This window comes from Aspergillus ochraceoroseus (assembly GCF_002846915.1).
Source record: "Aspergillus ochraceoroseus IBT 24754 chromosome Unknown P175scaffold_7, whole genome shotgun sequence".
Lineage (NCBI taxonomy): Eukaryota > Fungi > Ascomycota > Eurotiomycetes > Eurotiales > Aspergillaceae > Aspergillus > Aspergillus ochraceoroseus.
The window spans coordinates 1,822,469-1,839,073 of record NW_024468482.1 but is presented as its reverse complement, the minus strand read 5'-3'; the positions used below and the strand labels follow the sequence as shown (position 1 = coordinate 1,839,073).

Below are 16,605 nucleotides of genomic sequence, written 5' to 3'. Positions count from 1 at the left end.
GTTATTACCTTTTGAAGGATGGATCCCAGTGACTGACTAATTAACAGACGAGAATAAGAGCTAATATTTAGAATGACTGGTGTATTTGAAGTTGTGTAGCCCACAGAATCAGTCGACTGCTTCCAATATATAGTACTCGGCAAAAGGTCTGCCACCAAGCTGGAGCCTAAAATGGATATTCTTAGATATTATGCTCATACTAGGTCTGGTACGTTCTGTACTTCTACATCAACTAAGCATAGATATAGATCTCTATATATGATGTTGCTTCATACCCGGGTTTGCACTATGAGTGGTTGCTCTACATCCCAAAGTTGTCCATATAACCATGCTAAGAGCAATGGGTTCCTAGTCTATTGTCTCTGTAATGTTGCAAGATCCATGCTATGTCTGGGAAGTTTGGGCTACAGCCTATATGCAACCCCAGTTACGGCCTTTTAATACTTCTCAAAGTATTTCTTGACGCCTTGAATGACGTGTTCCATAACATCTTCCGTCAGGACACCGTCTTGCCAGCTGAAACCTATCGCCATGGCTCCATTACCACCAGTGGCTACACTGACAGTAACTGCGGCTCCGGTGGCAATAGAGCTCCGGCTAATGAGCACTTTTTCTACCTCCCAGAGAGGAGTATCCTCGTTGGCCTTACGAATAGTGGGAGATGAGAAGACTCCAACATTCGTCACTTCAAAAGCTGCGTCGCGAGGCTTTCCGAACATGGAAACTAAGGCTGCAGAGATATCTGGGATGGTTTCGAAGACTGCAACCGATGTGTAAGGCTCTCCAGAGGGCGAGACATTAGAGAGGTAGTCATTTATCGATTTCGAAGCTTTCTCGGCCCCAGACCAGATATCTGTCGAACCAGGATTCGGGAAGTTCTGCTCGGGCCGCGTGAACTGTACCCTAGTCGCATCGAAGTACGTTCCAATCGCGTCATTTACAACTCCACGCGGTAGCTTGAGCCATGGTCGTAAGCTGACCGGGATAATGCAGGTGAGGGCCTCCACGGTCGGTGGAAGGATTCCAAACAAGACTGTGGCAACGATAGACGAGAGTGCAGAGGTTACTGATAGGTTCTTCTCTTTACATTCTTGAAAGAACGCCTTCGAGACGCTCGGGGACAGACAAATAGATGCCCAGCGGGAAGTACAAGGCGCATCTATGGAGTTACCCGTCCACTCCTGGAGGTTCGTTGCGGGAGGAGAGGGTGGACTTGGGTTGATGGGGAGAGGATGCAATTGTCCAAGGGGTGGGAGAAGCGAAGTGTCCTCACTCGGCACAACAGTTTCCTCTGCCTTGAAATCAGCCAATGGAGAGGCGGAAGCCGCCTCTAGAGCATTACGGAACGCATTGTGGAAAGCTAGACCAGAGACACCATCACCAATGGCATGGTGGTAGATGAAGGAAGCCGTAAACTCCGTCCCCAATCCAGGATTTTGTAGAATAATCAGGCGCCAAAACGGCAAAGTACCGTATTCGGACTTGAAGTTCGTGTTGTGCTGGTCCTCGAGGATTGAGTCAAGTTCTTTGTCGTCTCCATTGCCAGCTGTCGCTAAAGGCTGGGATCTTTTGAGGAAGGTAATACTTCGATTGAGGTCCACAGAAGGAAGAGAGGCAAAATAAGTGTCCGGAGCGCCTTCATTCACAGGAATGGCAGATAGGATGCGATGCTTGCGAATCACATCTCCTGTCGCGGCGAATATGAGATCACGCAGGTTGGAGATAGAGCGAAGCTTGGAATCGGACCCCGTCAGTCTGTAGTGAGCTGAGAGCCCGACATTGTTGAAGAGACCCATGTGATGGCAGGATGCTGAGACTTGCTCGAGCTTGCCTGTGGTAATGCATTAGACAGTGGCCAGACGTCCTTGATAGGCGGGGACATACCTAATGGCCGCAACTTTGCGAGCTGTTGGATGTATGCCATCTTCCAAATTTGTCATTAGTTGTTGGTTTCTGAGAATATTACGGAGCACTCTTGGGCTGGAGTTGCGTAATATAAGCTGAGCTGAACTTGATGTCGCTTGAACTCGGGGTCAGCAATATCTGAGAGATGTTTGTATACGGTACCTTCACTCTTATTATTGCCGGTGAACCCTGGCTAGATCGGCCTTAAGTCGGGGGATCTATGCGCAATCCCAGGCCCTCACCTTTCTATATAGCATCGGGACTACGTACCCTGGTCTATATCTGGTCTTACACATGCTGACCACTGCTGATAACTGCCTCAAATGTGCTCTTTGCTCGTGCATACTCGTGGGGGCGAAATCATCTTGATACGAGTGGTATGAATCACGCCGAGTCATCATGTACGTTCTTCATCTTGATGACTTGCAATGAAACCTCCGAGCTCCATAGCGTTCGGGGGCCCTGTTCCACACGCAAAATATTGCGGCTTCTTTCGGCAAGACGCTCCGGTTCTCGTATTCGGAGGCTTATGTCACTGGATGAGGCTTTGGGGTTATTAAAAAGGTTATGCTCTTTACCTGCGCATCTAGTAAATATCAACACCAGCGGGCTTTTCTTTTTTCTGGTCTAGTTGCACATCTGTAGTATCACAGGACTTGTCATTCCGTCTGCATCTGCATATTATTGTTGTGCTTTACAACCTATCCCCTTTATCATCAAAAAACATGCATCAAGACGCCGGATCACAGCCGGGAACTGCCTCAGAACAGTGGCTCATGATTCCGGATAGGGTGTCTGAAAAGGTCACCACCACACATGAGAACCCCCAAGATGGCCCCCGCGTCGGTGGTGCTGGCCCGAGCAATGACAACTCCTCATCCAAGGCCCTGGAACCCAATGAGGAGGTCAGGAAGACCTCTCGTCTCATCCTGGACATCATCTTCGATTATGCACTGAACAAATTCGACGATTCTAGGGATCGCCTGGAAGCGGGTGCGGATCACTTCCTGTCGATCATCGACCCGTTCGTTGCGGTGGGAAAGCGGGTCGAGGCTTGTCTCCCGGCATTCCCGTTCAAATCAGCGAACAAAGTATACAAGGTCCTCGGTAAGCTGCCCGATAAGGCTGAAGAGCTGGCACTGGACCGGTTGAATACGATGTGCACCCGGATAAGGGAAGTATATCCGCCTGGCGCTCAAGTCACCATCATCTCCGATGGTATTACATATAATGGTACGTTTATGGTCCCGGAGTTCGAGCCTACTGGACGCGCTTCAACCAGAAGCCTGGGTTAATGCAGTCGAGCCGGCGTGTGCCATTAGATTTGTTATGTATATCGGACCAAGACACTTGGGCTTACGGAGAGGCGCTCCGTAAGATGGCCACCAAGAAGAAGTTTCACTGGATCGGTTTCTCTAGAATAAGAGACCTGCTTGATTTCCCTCTGCCGGAAAAGCTAAGTGAGATTAGCTACGTCGCTAATTGTACTACGTTTCGCCGACTGCTCCTCAATAAGTATGGACGGGATGATCTCAATATCGACCACGAGATTAGCTCGAATCCCGATACGAAACTGACCTACCTCGGGTACAAGAGATTTTTGGAGTCGGATTTGAAGCACATCTTCCCCCGGGGGGCCGACCGGAGTGCCCATAGCTATAAGCGGGACTGCAAGTATCTTGCTAAGCAAATGCTCATCAGAGGATATGTGCGTGAATGGACGATCCACTCTAGATGAGCGAGGTCTCTGACATTGATTCTCGACAGGCTTTTGCAGGCGCGGTCAAGAACGCCTTTCCCAACCATTTGCGACTTTCTATTCATGAATCGGTGGGCAGTACTAAGGTCTCGATATGTCTCCTCAACACCAGAACCGGGTTTACGACTCCATGGCACTGCAGCGTTGCTCAAATCGCAGATGGAGAGTGGATCAGTGCTCCCATGGGTGAGTTCGGCAAGGACAACAATCTGGAGCTGGTGTACGAGGATGGCCGGCCTAGCTACTTCAAGGAGAAGCCACAGGAAGGGCACGCACTCGGCACCAGCGAGACCACAGCAACCTACCTCCAACAGGCCCGACTTGTGAGCGCGAGTGAGTATCTCAATGGAGCATCAACACCCAGCATAGCCTCATCCGCTGTAGCGTCGGCCAGCAATTCCACCACGCTCTCACCCCGTATGACCGTGGGCACCAGCAGAGCCACTACACCGGGGACACAGTCGCCTCTCAGCTTAGCATCGAATGGTCCGGATCTCACCGCGGAGGACAAGTTGAGCAAGTTAAGCAGTGCTCCATCCCCAGAGCTGGCTGATGGAGCTGCTTCGATACCATATGGTAAAAGACTGATCCCACAAATAATGGACAGTTTGGCCGCTGCCGAGCCGGGGCGTATTGTTTTCTCCATGACGACACTGTCTGGAGACTCACCTGAATTCAGGCCCATTTCTGCACGCGCCTTCACCCAGGCTGTGGACAAAACCGCTTGGTGGCTTCAGAATCAGGTTGGAAAGCCCAACTCAATTCAGCCTCTAGGCTACATTGGACCGCGTAAGTTGCATGCCGGACCGTTTTTTAAAAGTCCCAGGCACTGACTTGATTATTTACATAGATGATCTGCGACATGTTTTGCTGACCTATGCATGCGTCAAGGCTGGATATGCGGTAAGTTCAATCACCCCCCCGGGGATGAATATTTGCAACTAGCTGACAAGGACTTTCCTCCATGTAGGCATTGTTCCTCTCGCCAAAGAATAATACGGAGGGGGCACTTGCAGTCCTCGAGGCGACAGCTTGTAATATCTGGGTCAATGCTGGCGAGGTGTCCCCGGCCCCTTTGGTCAAGGAAATCCTGCAGAAACGGGCCATGAACGTTTTGCAGCTCCCTCTGCTCGACGAGCTTCTGGATGCCGCGTCCACCGAGCCTTTTCCATATACCAAAACGTTTGACGAGGCTATCAATGATCCATTCTGCTTTTTACATACCTCTGGGACCACTGGAGTGCCCAAGCCTATTCCTTGGTCTCACGGACTCATCGGCACCATGGATGCGGTGCGGCTGCTGCCACCGGTGGGCAACGATAACGATTTGCTGCCGTGGACATCTGATTGGAAGTCGGGCAATAAGATCTACTCATCATTCCCCATGAGTCACGTATGTATAACTGTTATTGATATTCCCGTAAGGTCATAGATGGATCGAACCTTGTGAGCTGACTACTCGAATGATAGGGTGCTGGTATTATTATGGATATTCTCATGCCCGCCCTCTTTGAGCTCCACTGCGTGCTGGGGCCGGTGGGCGTCCTACCCAATGTCAATCTGGTGGAAACTCTTGCAGAGTATGCGAAGATCGATATCTGGAGCATGGTGCCGTCTCTTGTTGATGAGCTGGGTGAAACGCCTGGAGTGTTGTCAAAGCTCAAGTCGTCCAAATTCATCTGTGCATCTGGCGGCCCCGTCAGCCCGGTGAGTGCTGGCAAGGTGAACGAGGTCATCAGGGTACTGAACTTGACGGGCACAACGGAGGGCCTGTTTATTGGGAACCTTATAACACCAAGAGAGGACTGGTTTTGGTTTTGCTTCCACCCCTACTCCGGCTTCGAATTCAAGGAAATCGAAGCCGACACCTACGAACATTGGGTGCATCGCAACGAGCACTGGCCCCTATTCCAGGGAATATTTCACACGTTCCCGGATAAGCAATCAATTAACTTCAAAGACTTGTATATGAAGCACCCCACCAAGCCGAATTTGTGGGCCTTCAAAGGACGAAGCGACGATCTTGTCGTGCTGTCTAACGGGTACAAGATATCGCCCCTGGAGACTGAAGCTTTTGTCACCACGCACCCTGCCATCAAGGGATGCCTTGTTTTCGGTACTGGGAAACCCCAGGCCGGCTTGCTGGTGGAGTTGAAGGATCCATCGCATAAGACCGATGAGCTTCTCGACAGCATTTGGGAAACAGTCCAGAAGGCGAATTCCATGTCTCGACACAAGAACCAGCTTCTGAGGGACTTTGTCACCTTTGCAGAGCCCGATAAACCATTTTTCCGCACGGATAAAGGCACTGTAAAACGAGCCGCAACCCTGAAGCTTTACACCGACTACATTGAGCGTTTTTATAGCTCGCGTAGCGACGATCTTGTTGGCAGCTTCACTATCGACATGAGCTCCACCGAATCAATCCAGGACAACATCCACAAGATCCTCGTGCCTTTACTCCCTGAACCTCAGGATGTCGGGCTGGACATGGACCTGTTTGCTCTCGGACTGGACTCTCTGGGTGTCTTTGCGGCTATCAAGACGATCCGAGCAGCTACGGGGCTAGGTGATCGGATTGCTCCTCGCCATGTCTATGGTCATCCCACAATTTCCGGTCTCTCTTCCACCGTCGAGCTTCTGTTGGCTGAGATGACAAGCGCCAGTGAAGCCGCCTCATCGGACCAGCCCGCCGCCGACGACGAGCTGGCTAACATGAAGACCATGATTACCCAGCACAAGGCGCGGCAATCATTTCGCTTGAATGCGTTCGACTATGTTAACCCTAACCATGGGATGGGCTTGGTCTTATACCTCCCACTGCGTGAAGGAGTTAAATACGAGCAAGTGTTTTCCAATCTACAGGAGGGTCTCAACCGGACATTTGATCTCATTCCCGCTCTCGGTGGCAAGATGATGAACTGCTCAGAGCAGGAGATCGGCTACACCAAGGGAGATCTCTGTGTCACCATTCCTCCGCGGTCTAGGGCCAACTCTGCCCACAATCGCCTGGTCTACAAAGACCTCTCTAGCGTTCTCCCGTCATTCGACAAGTTACGCGACGCAGGCTTCGCGCCGTCTGCCTTCAAGGACAGTCTTGTCCTACGGGATGACCCATTCCCCAAGATGCCCGCCCTTATCTTGGTCGGACAGGCCAACTTCGTCCAAGGTGGCTGTCTAATCGCCGTTGACCTGAACCACTGCTGCCTCGATGGCCTCGGCGCCATGGTCGCTCTCAAAGCCTGGGCTGAAAACTGCAGATATTTGCAGGGGGACCAGGCAGCAACATGCGACTGGTATGATCCCGAGAGCTTCAACCACAGCTTGCCAGAGATCATTCATGAGCAAGAAGGTTGGACCCAACCACTTCAGGAGGTTGATCCTGGGACATGGGGCTTTCTGCCATTCTTCCCCCCCGAGAATGAGAGCCAGACCACTACAATCCATGGTGAGTCTCGCCGTTCCAAAAATCTTTCGAATGAAGGGGCCCTTCCTCCTCGACCTATTTTCCCGCTTCATTCTGTCTGGCCACTGCCTCGCGCCGAAAGGTGCCTAAAGACAACCTTATTCCTCATCCCGCCCGACAAGCTGGAGAAGATGAAGCAGGACGTGATCGCCGACCCCGCGGCCAAGGGGGTCATCAAATCTATCAGTGATATTGTACAAGCTTTCTTCTGGCGCGCCGCCATCAGGGCACGATATCGCGTGGCCACCGAGATCAGAAAGCAGACTTTCGGACCTGAGGAGATGTCTATTCTAGAGCTCCCCACCGATGGCCGCCCATATTTTTCCTCCCTATTACCATCGACTTACATGGGCAGCCTGCTCATCTTGAATCGCTCCAGCATGCCTATCGAGACGCTCTGTTCTCCTAAAACAACCATTGGAGAAGTTGCGTTCCTACTTCGTCAGTCTACTACGCGCATTACTCCATCACTCGTGCATGACGCGTTCACGATTCTGCAGTCACTTCCGGACCACAGCCGATTCTCGACCGCCAACATGGGCCTCGAACATATGCACGCTATGATCTCCAATATGATGCTATTCCCAAGCGGCGAGATCTGCTTTGGAGACAAGTTCTTCGCCAACGGAGGCTCCCCGGAGTCTATGCGGCCGCAACTCGAGCGGGGGAACGGCCGTTTCCGCTTCCTGGTCATCTTCCCCATAAAGAAGGATGGCGGTGTTGAGCTTGTCTTGGGCACGCACCCGGAGGAGTTGGACATGTTCCAGTCGGATGAGGAGTTTACCAAGTATGCGGATCTTGTAGACTATTGTTACTAAAGTCAGGGGACTATGTAGTGTATACGTAGTGTAAGTAGACTTTTCAGGCTTCAAAACTATATTCCTTGGTGTATTCCATGCTTCCACTCTCGGTATGCCCTTGGACAAGGCTGTACTATCACATAAACCCTTCCAGAGCTCGGCAGAACTACGGTAAAAGACATGCACTTTTCACAATATCAAGTGTAGGGCCCCTGCTCTCTTACTCCATGCAGCCATCTTGACTCAACCCTCCATATAGCGGCAGTTCCTATCTACCACGGCTGATATTATGGGGGATATTGGAACCTTGCGAGGCCGTACCCACTCTGAGCGAGTTTTTTAGAATGCGCAAATTATTGCGCGGCTAATGCACCAGGAAAGTTGTATTCTTTCTCGGGTAAATTGCCTATGACCCATATCCCATTCGAAAAAGGGTACTATTCTCAGCTCTAACATCTTTATGGCAGAGCTATATTCGGTAAGATCTAGGGTTATTCCGAGATTTATAATGACGCTTATCCTAGAAGTATTGCTGCAATAAGAGCTTTACTAGGTACATGTTTATGCTGTCAGATCCGAGATTAACCAGGACTATAAATAACTCTCCATACGGGCGTAATCCACATTACCTAAAAGATGACCGAAATTGACTCATGTGAATGTAGATATATGAGCTAAAGATAATAAGAACAAGGAATAGACTGGGTTTTGAGTCCTACGGTGGCTGATATGATATAGGACCGGGATCGTGGGAAGTAATCTCGGATATAGAATGTCCATACTACGGTTACTATTAAATATGTGGTTGGCTACCAACGTACTAATTCATTTATCCCGTAGTTTGCTTGCATTCTCACCTCATACGATTCTCAATCGACTTCTTTGCCTACAGCTGTATTCCACCGAGACTGGGTAGACCATGGCCTCGCTGGACTCCTCTCACATCGGCGCCCAATCCACCCCATACATTTCCCAGCCTGACGACGAGGACTGGGACTGGTTCAGTGATGACCGCAACCATAATGAACCTACTAATGTTGTCTTGGATGACGATGACGAGTCTGCCCCGGCTTGGGAACCTCAGCTCGGCGTCCAGGATATCGAAGCTGTGACTGTTGCCTGGACCACTGGGGCTTTGGGCTTCGTCTACATCATCATTTGGCTCACTTATTTTGCTGAGGGTATTCTGTCAGCTACGACAGGTATCTTGGCCCCCTATGTGACATCCGATTTTGCCCTGCACTCGCTCACACCCACCGTCGGCATCCTGAGCAGTGTCATCGGCGGGGTCACCAACCTCACTCTTGCCAAAGTCCTGGATGTGTTTGGCCGTCCACAGGGATACCTCTTCTGCATCCTGCTTGCGACGATCGGATTAGGTATGATGACTGTGTGCAATAGTGTCCAGGCCTATGCCGCCGCCCAGGTGTTGCAGACCGTCGGGAATAACGGCATCCTATACAGTCTGGCCGTCTTTGTCGCCGACACTTCTTCGCTGCGCAGCCGGGGCCTAATGCAGGCCGTCGTCAGTTCTCCGAATCTGATTACATGCTGGTTGGCCGGCCCAATATCCTCGAGGTTTTTGAACGGACCTGGCTGGCGGTGGGCGTTTGGCATGTTTACGATTCTTGTGCCGGCCATTACCCTCCCACTCTTTAACACCCTCTTGAGGAATTACCTGCAGGCCCGGAAATTGGGTCTTGTTCCGAAGACTAACGGTGACGCCGATCTGACGGCCAGCGAGTCCCTTCTCTACTATTGTCGGCAGTTTGATGCAGTGGGTCTCGTTCTGCTCTCCACTGGCGTTGCCCTCTTTCTCCTGCCATTTAATGTATATGCCCTACCAGGGTGGAACTTGCCGCTGGCAATTGGAATCCTGATTACTGGGAGCATGCTCATTAGCGGTTTTGTGATGTGGGAAAGACGTTATGCAGCCATCACCTTCATACCGTATTCTCTCCTTCTCGACCGTACGGTTTTGGGCTCTTGTCTTCTCGCCGCTACGCTCTTTACCAGCTTCTGGTGCTGGAACAGCTTCTTTGGGTCGTACCTTCAGGTTGTAAATGGCCTTAGCGTCGAGAGTGCTAGCTACGTCGTGCAGCTGTATACTGTCTGCTCGGTCGTCTGCTCCATTGCTGTGGGGGCCCTGATCCACTATGCTGGGCGCTTCAAGCCTGTCTGCCTCTACGTCGGAATTCCGCTAAGCGGCGTGGGATCTGGTCTGATGATGTGCTTTTCCAAGATGGAAAGCAGCGTTGGCTATATCATCATGTGCCAGGTTTTCATTTCCATCGCTGCCGGCATCATAATGGTCTGCGACGAAGTCGCAATCCTTGCCGCTGCTTCGGATCATCATGCCGCAGTCTGTCTAGCGGTACTGGGGATGTTCAGCAATATTGGCAGTGCGATTGGGCTGACCGTGGCCTCTGCTATTTGGCAGGAGGTCTTTCCTAAGAGTCTTATGCAGTACCTCCCTCCTGCAGAACTTGCAAATCTGCGCGAAATATATGCTAACCTCTCAACCCAACTTTCATACTCACTCGGGTCCGAGACTCGGATTGCCATTCAGCATGCCTACGCGGACGCCCAGATGAGGATGCTGGCCGTGGGAACCACAGTTTGGATAGCAGGTTTCATGGGAGTCATCATTTGGCGAGACATCAATGTGATCGGTCTCCAGCAAAATAAAGGGCATGTTTGATAATTGAATCTAGACCTCTGGTTCTAGCAGATTATCCTCTACCTAGGTATATATATATATATATATATATATGTAGGTCAAGAGCCACGACACTCACGAATAATCCGAGGTGCCATTGAGGGCCAATAGCCCTATATACACGATCATTCCAAGTCGACTTTTGGTAGTCGGATTATGCACCTGTATGCTCTTTATCAAGGAACAAAATCAAAGCATTCATAGGCTTGTCCTCTTTATTTAAACCCTAATCATCCTGTTCGGTAGGTAACTATTTATTGGGCCTCAAGTGCTATACCTGACTAAGCCCTGAACCGCGTCTCCTTAACGAACGAACGAACGAATGAACGAACGGACGGACGAACGAGAGCCAGCTTGGATTCGCATGGATTCCGCCTGGATTCTCGACATTGACTGCAGGCTACGTTTGAGATCCGTGTATCTCCCGTCGAGGGGTTTGTCCATTTGCCATCATGGCCCTTTCCCCCGTAGCAGATCCTCTCAGAGTCTTCCCCCCTGAGCTTGTCCTTCGCGTCCTGGACTTCGTGCCCGTCTCTTCTCTGGCGTCTCTTACTCTGGTTTCAACCGCCTGGCACCGGTTTATTGACGTCACCCACCAAGACGCCATCTACTCGTCCGTATCCAAAACTGCCCAACCCCCCGGAAGTGGTCGATCGCTGGCCTTTCTGTCTGAGAGCACAAGCTTCTCCAAGTGGTATGGGGAGGATACGGCGTCATGGAAGGAGCTGTGCAAGCGACAGACCTTGCTCGCCCGCAACTGGGCCCAGCCACGCCCGTCCACTGGGGAGTCGCTGTTGCAGGTCGGCCATGACCCCGTCTGGCGGTTCCGCCCGGACTTCAAGCGGCGATTCTTCGTTTCTACATCGCACGCTGGGGGATTGAATGTCACGGATATGGATACCGGTCGCATCCTGTGGCGATTGCCCTCGACCCTGGATACTGATCATGAGCATGCAGTTCGCCCGTATGCCCATTTGGAGTATCAGGATGGCATCGCTGTGTTTGACCGGGATGGAGATGCCGTCGAGGTTTGGCAGGCGGATTTGGAGGGTGCCAACCGGGGGCAGTTTGGACGCATCGCCGTCTTAGATCACACTTGCCAGACCCGAGGTTTTCAGCTGTCATATTGGACGCTTTGTGTCGTCTCCAGTGAAGGACAGGGGTTCGTATATGATATGACGCAGCGACCGCCCAAATTGACCACGCATATGGAGATCGCGCACGATGCCGTCGGCCATCTGGACCAAGGCCCCGAGATAGTTGTCTACTCTATGGGTCCGCAAGGGTACCACGTTCATGACAAGGCGTCCGGTTCACTGCTGGGCGTGTTGCAGCCGTCCCATTGCACCGAGAAGTATCACATCCGCCCACCTCCCGCCAGCTCCTCGTACGCGACCGCGACGGTGGCAGGGGCTGCACTATACGGGCCACGACATCCGGTCTTCCCCCCCAGATCACACTGTAGAGACCGTTTGGTGCCAATCAAGGTCTCCACAGGCCCTCTACCGACACCGACCGGCCTTGAACATGCCTGGCCTGGCGAAAACGAATGGGGAGCGGGTATGCTGGACAACGACTTATTTGTAGGATTTTCCCGCGCTGGTCATGTATTCGTGTGCTCAGACTGGCGGAGGGCTCTCCGCGATCCAGCTAGTCTCGCAGCAACCAGCGCGATTATCGAATGCGAATCGGATGGGTCTAATTTCGACCTGGGGGGCTGGCTGTCGGTGCGAAATGGGCGGTTGATGTTCGAGATCCAAGACCGTATCTACGTCGTCGCCCTGGATGAGAATAACAGCGTCCAGGAAGTTAATCATCCTGTACGCGCTTCATACTCCTTGCTTACGGGCTCTGCACCGCAGCTCAGTGTGCCGGTCAGTTTCATGTCGTTATATGACGATGCAATTATGACTACCTACACGGTATGTACTACCACCTCCCGCTGATTACACAGACAAAACGGTAGAAAATTCCTTACCCTGAACCGTGCAGACCCTCGGCCGGCGGCAATCTCTTTTCGACCAACCTGGGGACATCCCCGAACGGGAAGACGAGCTCGTTGCTGGTATCTTCCCGACTGTGCTCATTCGGATTGTCAGCTTGGCCCCGGATCTATCCCATTGCACAACATCCCAAGGATTGGCTACCGATGCAGCGCAGAGTCCGACCGGAAGAGGCCCGTGGGACCCCGGGCAGCAATCCTTACCCGCAACGGATATCCGACGCCACAGCGAGAGGATCTGGCAATCGCTGGATATCTTGGGAGACGAGCTTGAGGAAGAGGAAGTAGACGAGATCTCGGAATATCTTGACGACCAGGGGTATGATGGCCCCTAGGGCCGATGACGATAATATCAAACAATTCTATCTATCCGGACGGGCAGCATCGATCCAAAGTTTCCAGACTACCAACATTCCCCGTAGCAGCGACTTATAGACAGTTTTTGTATGTACACAAAACAAACCTTAAACCCTCGCTTTATCACACATAATTCGGATGTCCTCTCCCACGGGCGTCATCGTTGCAGTCATCGGCCGAGTCAGAAGTGCTCTGCAGGCGAAGCACCTCTATGGGATGGGAAGCTTGATGTAAAAACATCCTGACCTGGCCTTTTCCGAGTAAGAGCCGTGGCAAAACACCTCATCCACCTTTCATTCAAGTGGTACCACCCGTTGCAGGCCCAATTGCTTTCGCTTGTTAGAGCCGCTCCGTTGAGTGGGCTAACCTATCATCTCCCAATGAACTTCAAGGGGGAGAGGACTACACCAGGGATTCACCGGATGTTCATGGATTATAGTTCTTAAGCTGAGTATATTGGCCCTGTACAACTGCGGAAGCTCATGGCTGTCGCTGCTTGCGAAAAGCTTGAGTTGCCCTGCTGGTGGAGAAGGCGGATAACGTGGAGAGCCATCCTGATCCTACTGGCAGGAGATCCTGAAGGATTTGGAGTAAGGGATGAATGTATTCCAGGGCACCAATGATTTAGCTGTGCAACCGAGCTTTCGCGCTATGGTTGATTAGTTCCTGCTATCCAACAAATCCATTGAAGTCTCAACGTCACATCTTAGCAATCATCAAAAGTGGCATTAAGACACGTGCAAACAAAATTTATCCTGATACGATATCATTGCAGCTTACTCCGTATGATGGCAGCCTAGATCGCTGCGTGGGGCACAGGGGAATGGGATTCGATCCCACTATGACAGGAAGCTATACATATATCACGGTTGAAAAAATTCGATAACCCGGCACAAGAACGACTGCTATCCATACCTCCCCCCAACATGGCATCTTCGTTGCTTCTGGCGTTCAGCCTGACGGCTATTGGATATGCCGCCGGCTCTCCCCAACATCCCTGGAAGGACCCCTTTTTTGGATGTCAGGGCCACCTCACTAAACCAGAGCAGCTCCATTTCAATTACGCCGGCGATCGCGGTATGATTGTGAGTTGGAATACCCCGGAAAAGCTTTCGTTCCCTACGGTGAGATATGGCCGAGGCCCGGAGTTGGATCATATTGCATTCTCGGAGGTCTCCGTTACTTATCCTACCTCGACGACCTACAGCAACCATGTTTTGATCAAACATCTTGAACCAGACACCCACTATGAATTTGCCGTCCACTGTGCCGACGAGAAAGAACGTCACCAGTTCAAAACGAGTCTACCTGCTGGTAACTCTAGACCGTTTGCGTTTGCGTTCTTTGGTGACCTGGGGACGATGGGCCCCTTAGGGTTGACCACATACGGACAGAAAGCAGCTCTGAAGCCGGGGGAGATAAACACAATGCAGTCGCTGCGAGAATTTAAGGATCAGTTTGAGTTCGTCTGGCAGGGTAAGCTGTCTGTCTGACTGGAATCGTGTAGCGTAAGATACTGACCCAGCTTAGATGGTGACCTCGCCTACGCTGATGACTGGCTCACTGAGGAGATCAACGGCTTTCTTCCCAATATGACCATTGAAGATGGAACCACTCTCTATGAGGATATCCTGAACACGTTTTACGACGAGATGGCCGGGAATGTGACGATGGATCGCCCATACATGGTTGGCCCTGGTATGTGACTTGATGGCGTATAGGACGCACCATCTCTAATACGGTAAAATCAGGCAACCACGAGGCGAATTGCGATAACGGTGGCAAAAAGGATAAAGCGACTGGCGTGAAATATACGGAGAGCATCTGCGTTGAAGGTCAAACCAATTTCACTGGCTTCCGCAACCACTTTCGGATGCCGTCGGAGCAGTCGGGGGGTCTGGAGAACTTCTGGTACTCCTGGGACTACGGCATGGTTCATTTTATCCAATTCAACACGGAGACCGATGTAAGCTCCATGTTAGAGAATCCGGTTCAAAAGCAGTCTTCTAACAAAAACCGATGCATAGTTCCCCGATGCACCCGACCTCCCAGGTGGAAGTGCGGCCGAGAACGCTGGCCCCTTTGCTCCCAACGGTACACAGCTGAAATGGCTGAAGGACGACCTTGCCGCTGTCGACCGCAAGAAGACTCCCTGGGTGATTGTAGCCGGTCACCGACCCTGGTATGTCGATGGTAGCAAATGTGATAGTTGTCAGGCAGCCTTCGAACCCCTATTGCTAGAATATGGGGTGGATATTGCGCTTTTTGGCCACAAGCATTTTTACGAACGGTTTACCCCTATTGCAAATGGAGAGCCGGACCCTAACGGTCTTGATAATCCTTCTGCTCCATGGTATCTGGTTAGTGGTGCAGCGGGTCATTATGCTGGTTTGGGGACGTTGGACCTACCGTTGGCAAACTATACAGACAAGGCTATTGACACGGTGTACGGATGGAGTCGATTTACCGTACACAATTGCACCCATATCACACAGGACTTCATTGGTAAGTTGCCCTGGGGGCTGGCATTGGAATAACCTAACAGGCTGTGACTAACTCTTGTGTGCCAAAAAAACTATAGCCAGTGCTAACGGTACCGTTTTGGATTCGGCTACGCTTTATAAGAACCATAATGGATGCGGCGGCCATGAGCATCATCATCATCACTAAACAACACGGGGTATTCCATGTTTTGCTGCTCTTACAGACATCCGAATTATATCAAACAGGGTGAGCTCTTCAGATTCACTGATGAAGCGTTCATCTGGTCGTCGTTCTCTTGGGATAAGCCTCGCCAGGTCAAATAGTTAGTATGGGGAAACACGTAAGGACCGGTGTCAAAGATCTCTCTTAGTTAAGGCTGTTCTAGCTGGTATCAAGGTAGGGAGTGGGGAGAAAGCAGTCTGTAAATTGCATACACTGTTCACATTATTTAACCTCATCCCGGTCTTAATTACTATCTAATACAATAACTTCCGACTCTGCCTCCCCTATGCTCTCCACATTTAGTACATCCCCCGCGTTCACACCGGTGATAAAGGCGCCATCCCCTTCCTCCAATATCGCATCCTCCCGATAATCCAGGCGAACCTTTGCCTTCCCATTCTTCGTCATGGGTAGGTGGACGTACACATTCCGTTTCTTCGTCTGGGTGACAGCATTATTCCCGGCCCCAACTGTCCATGCAAACTTCTGCGTTGGCTCAATAATACCCGCCGCCATCACAAAGTCCGCGTGGATCGGAATCGTCTCCGGAATCCGGGGGAGCGCGGCATCTTCCTCTGCGGCCGTTGCATCCGGCCCAGCTGCCAGAGGCGATAGAATGGGAACAAAGGCCTTGCGTTTGGCAGCCTCGTCGAACGAGCGGGTGTGATACTGCGGTTTCAACCCGTATTTCCAGGGAACGGCCCATATCTGCAGAAAGTGGACGGGTTTGTCGGACTCGTTTTGTTCGGAGTGCGCAATGCCTGTGCCGCCAGTGGTAAATTGCACATCGCCTCGTCTCATCCGATAAAACTGCTTGCCCTGGGCCCCCTCGGCGCCTTTCCGCACCATGCTATCGCGATGGGTGAGCTCCCCGCCCAGGATATAACTGAA

General features: G+C 51.5%; 5 protein-coding genes across 5 annotated transcripts; 3 read left to right on the top strand and 2 right to left on the bottom strand.

Moving 5' to 3' along the window:
* Window positions 1-47: 47 nt before the first annotated feature.
* Window positions 48-1,924, bottom strand: P175DRAFT_0518402 (putative alcochol-O-acetyl transferase crmB; the record flags this gene model as incomplete). Its single annotated transcript, XM_040899051.1, has 2 exons — window positions 48-1,831; window positions 1,885-1,924. The coding sequence occupies 2 exons, from the start codon at window positions 1,922-1,924 to the stop codon at window positions 438-440; spliced, it is 1,434 nt and encodes a 477-aa protein (XP_040750431.1). The 3' UTR covers window positions 48-437.
* A 706-nt stretch (window positions 1,925-2,630) lies between these two features.
* Window positions 2,631-10,631, top strand: P175DRAFT_0518401 (uncharacterized protein; the record flags this gene model as incomplete). The annotated part of the gene is made up of 10 exons (XM_040899050.1): window positions 2,631-2,747; window positions 2,790-3,138; window positions 3,228-3,613; window positions 3,673-4,453; window positions 4,515-4,567; window positions 4,635-5,057; window positions 5,135-5,272; window positions 5,294-7,917; window positions 8,307-8,310; window positions 8,847-10,631. 10 exons carry the CDS (start codon window positions 2,631-2,633, stop codon window positions 10,629-10,631), a joined length of 6,660 nt encoding a protein of 2,219 aa, XP_040750430.1.
* A 470-nt stretch (window positions 10,632-11,101) lies between these two features.
* On the top strand, window positions 11,102-12,986 carry P175DRAFT_0534832 (F-box protein; the record flags this gene model as incomplete). The annotated part of the gene is made up of 2 exons (XM_040900176.1): window positions 11,102-12,571; window positions 12,642-12,986. 2 exons carry the CDS (start codon window positions 11,102-11,104, stop codon window positions 12,984-12,986), a joined length of 1,815 nt encoding a protein of 604 aa, XP_040750429.1.
* A 474-nt stretch (window positions 12,987-13,460) lies between these two features.
* P175DRAFT_0343449 (purple acid phosphatase family protein) lies at window positions 13,461-15,818 on the top strand. The gene is made up of 5 exons (XM_040892892.1): window positions 13,461-14,484; window positions 14,539-14,706; window positions 14,760-14,974; window positions 15,036-15,513; window positions 15,590-15,818. Exons 1-5 carry the CDS (start codon window positions 13,935-13,937, stop codon window positions 15,676-15,678), a joined length of 1,500 nt encoding a protein of 499 aa, XP_040750428.1. The 5' UTR covers window positions 13,461-13,934; the 3' UTR covers window positions 15,679-15,818.
* On the bottom strand, window positions 15,628-16,587 carry P175DRAFT_0503851 (uncharacterized protein). Its single transcript, XM_040897710.1, has one exon. The coding sequence runs from the start codon at window positions 16,561-16,563 to the stop codon at window positions 15,958-15,960; it is 606 nt and encodes a 201-aa protein (XP_040750427.1). The 5' UTR covers window positions 16,564-16,587; the 3' UTR covers window positions 15,628-15,957.
* Window positions 16,588-16,605: the final 18 nt, after the last annotated feature.

What these genes read in the sequence shown, in the direction of transcription:
- P175DRAFT_0343449 (XM_040892892.1), top strand. Translation starts at nt 13,935, where the DNA reads ATGGCATCTTCGTTGCTTCTGGCGTTCAGCCTGACGGCTATTGGATAT. An exon ending in GTTTGAGTTCGTCTGGCAGG is followed by an intron (nt 14,485 to 14,538) that starts GTAAGCTGTCTG and finishes GACCCAGCTTAG; the next exon opens with ATGGTGACCTCGCCTACGCT. An exon ending in CCCATACATGGTTGGCCCTG is followed by an intron (nt 14,707 to 14,759) that starts GTATGTGACTTG and finishes CGGTAAAATCAG; the next exon opens with GCAACCACGAGGCGAATTGC.
- P175DRAFT_0503851 (XM_040897710.1), bottom strand. Translation starts at nt 16,563, where the DNA reads ATGGTGCGGAAAGGCGCCGAGGGGGCCCAGGGCAAGCAGTTTTATCGG.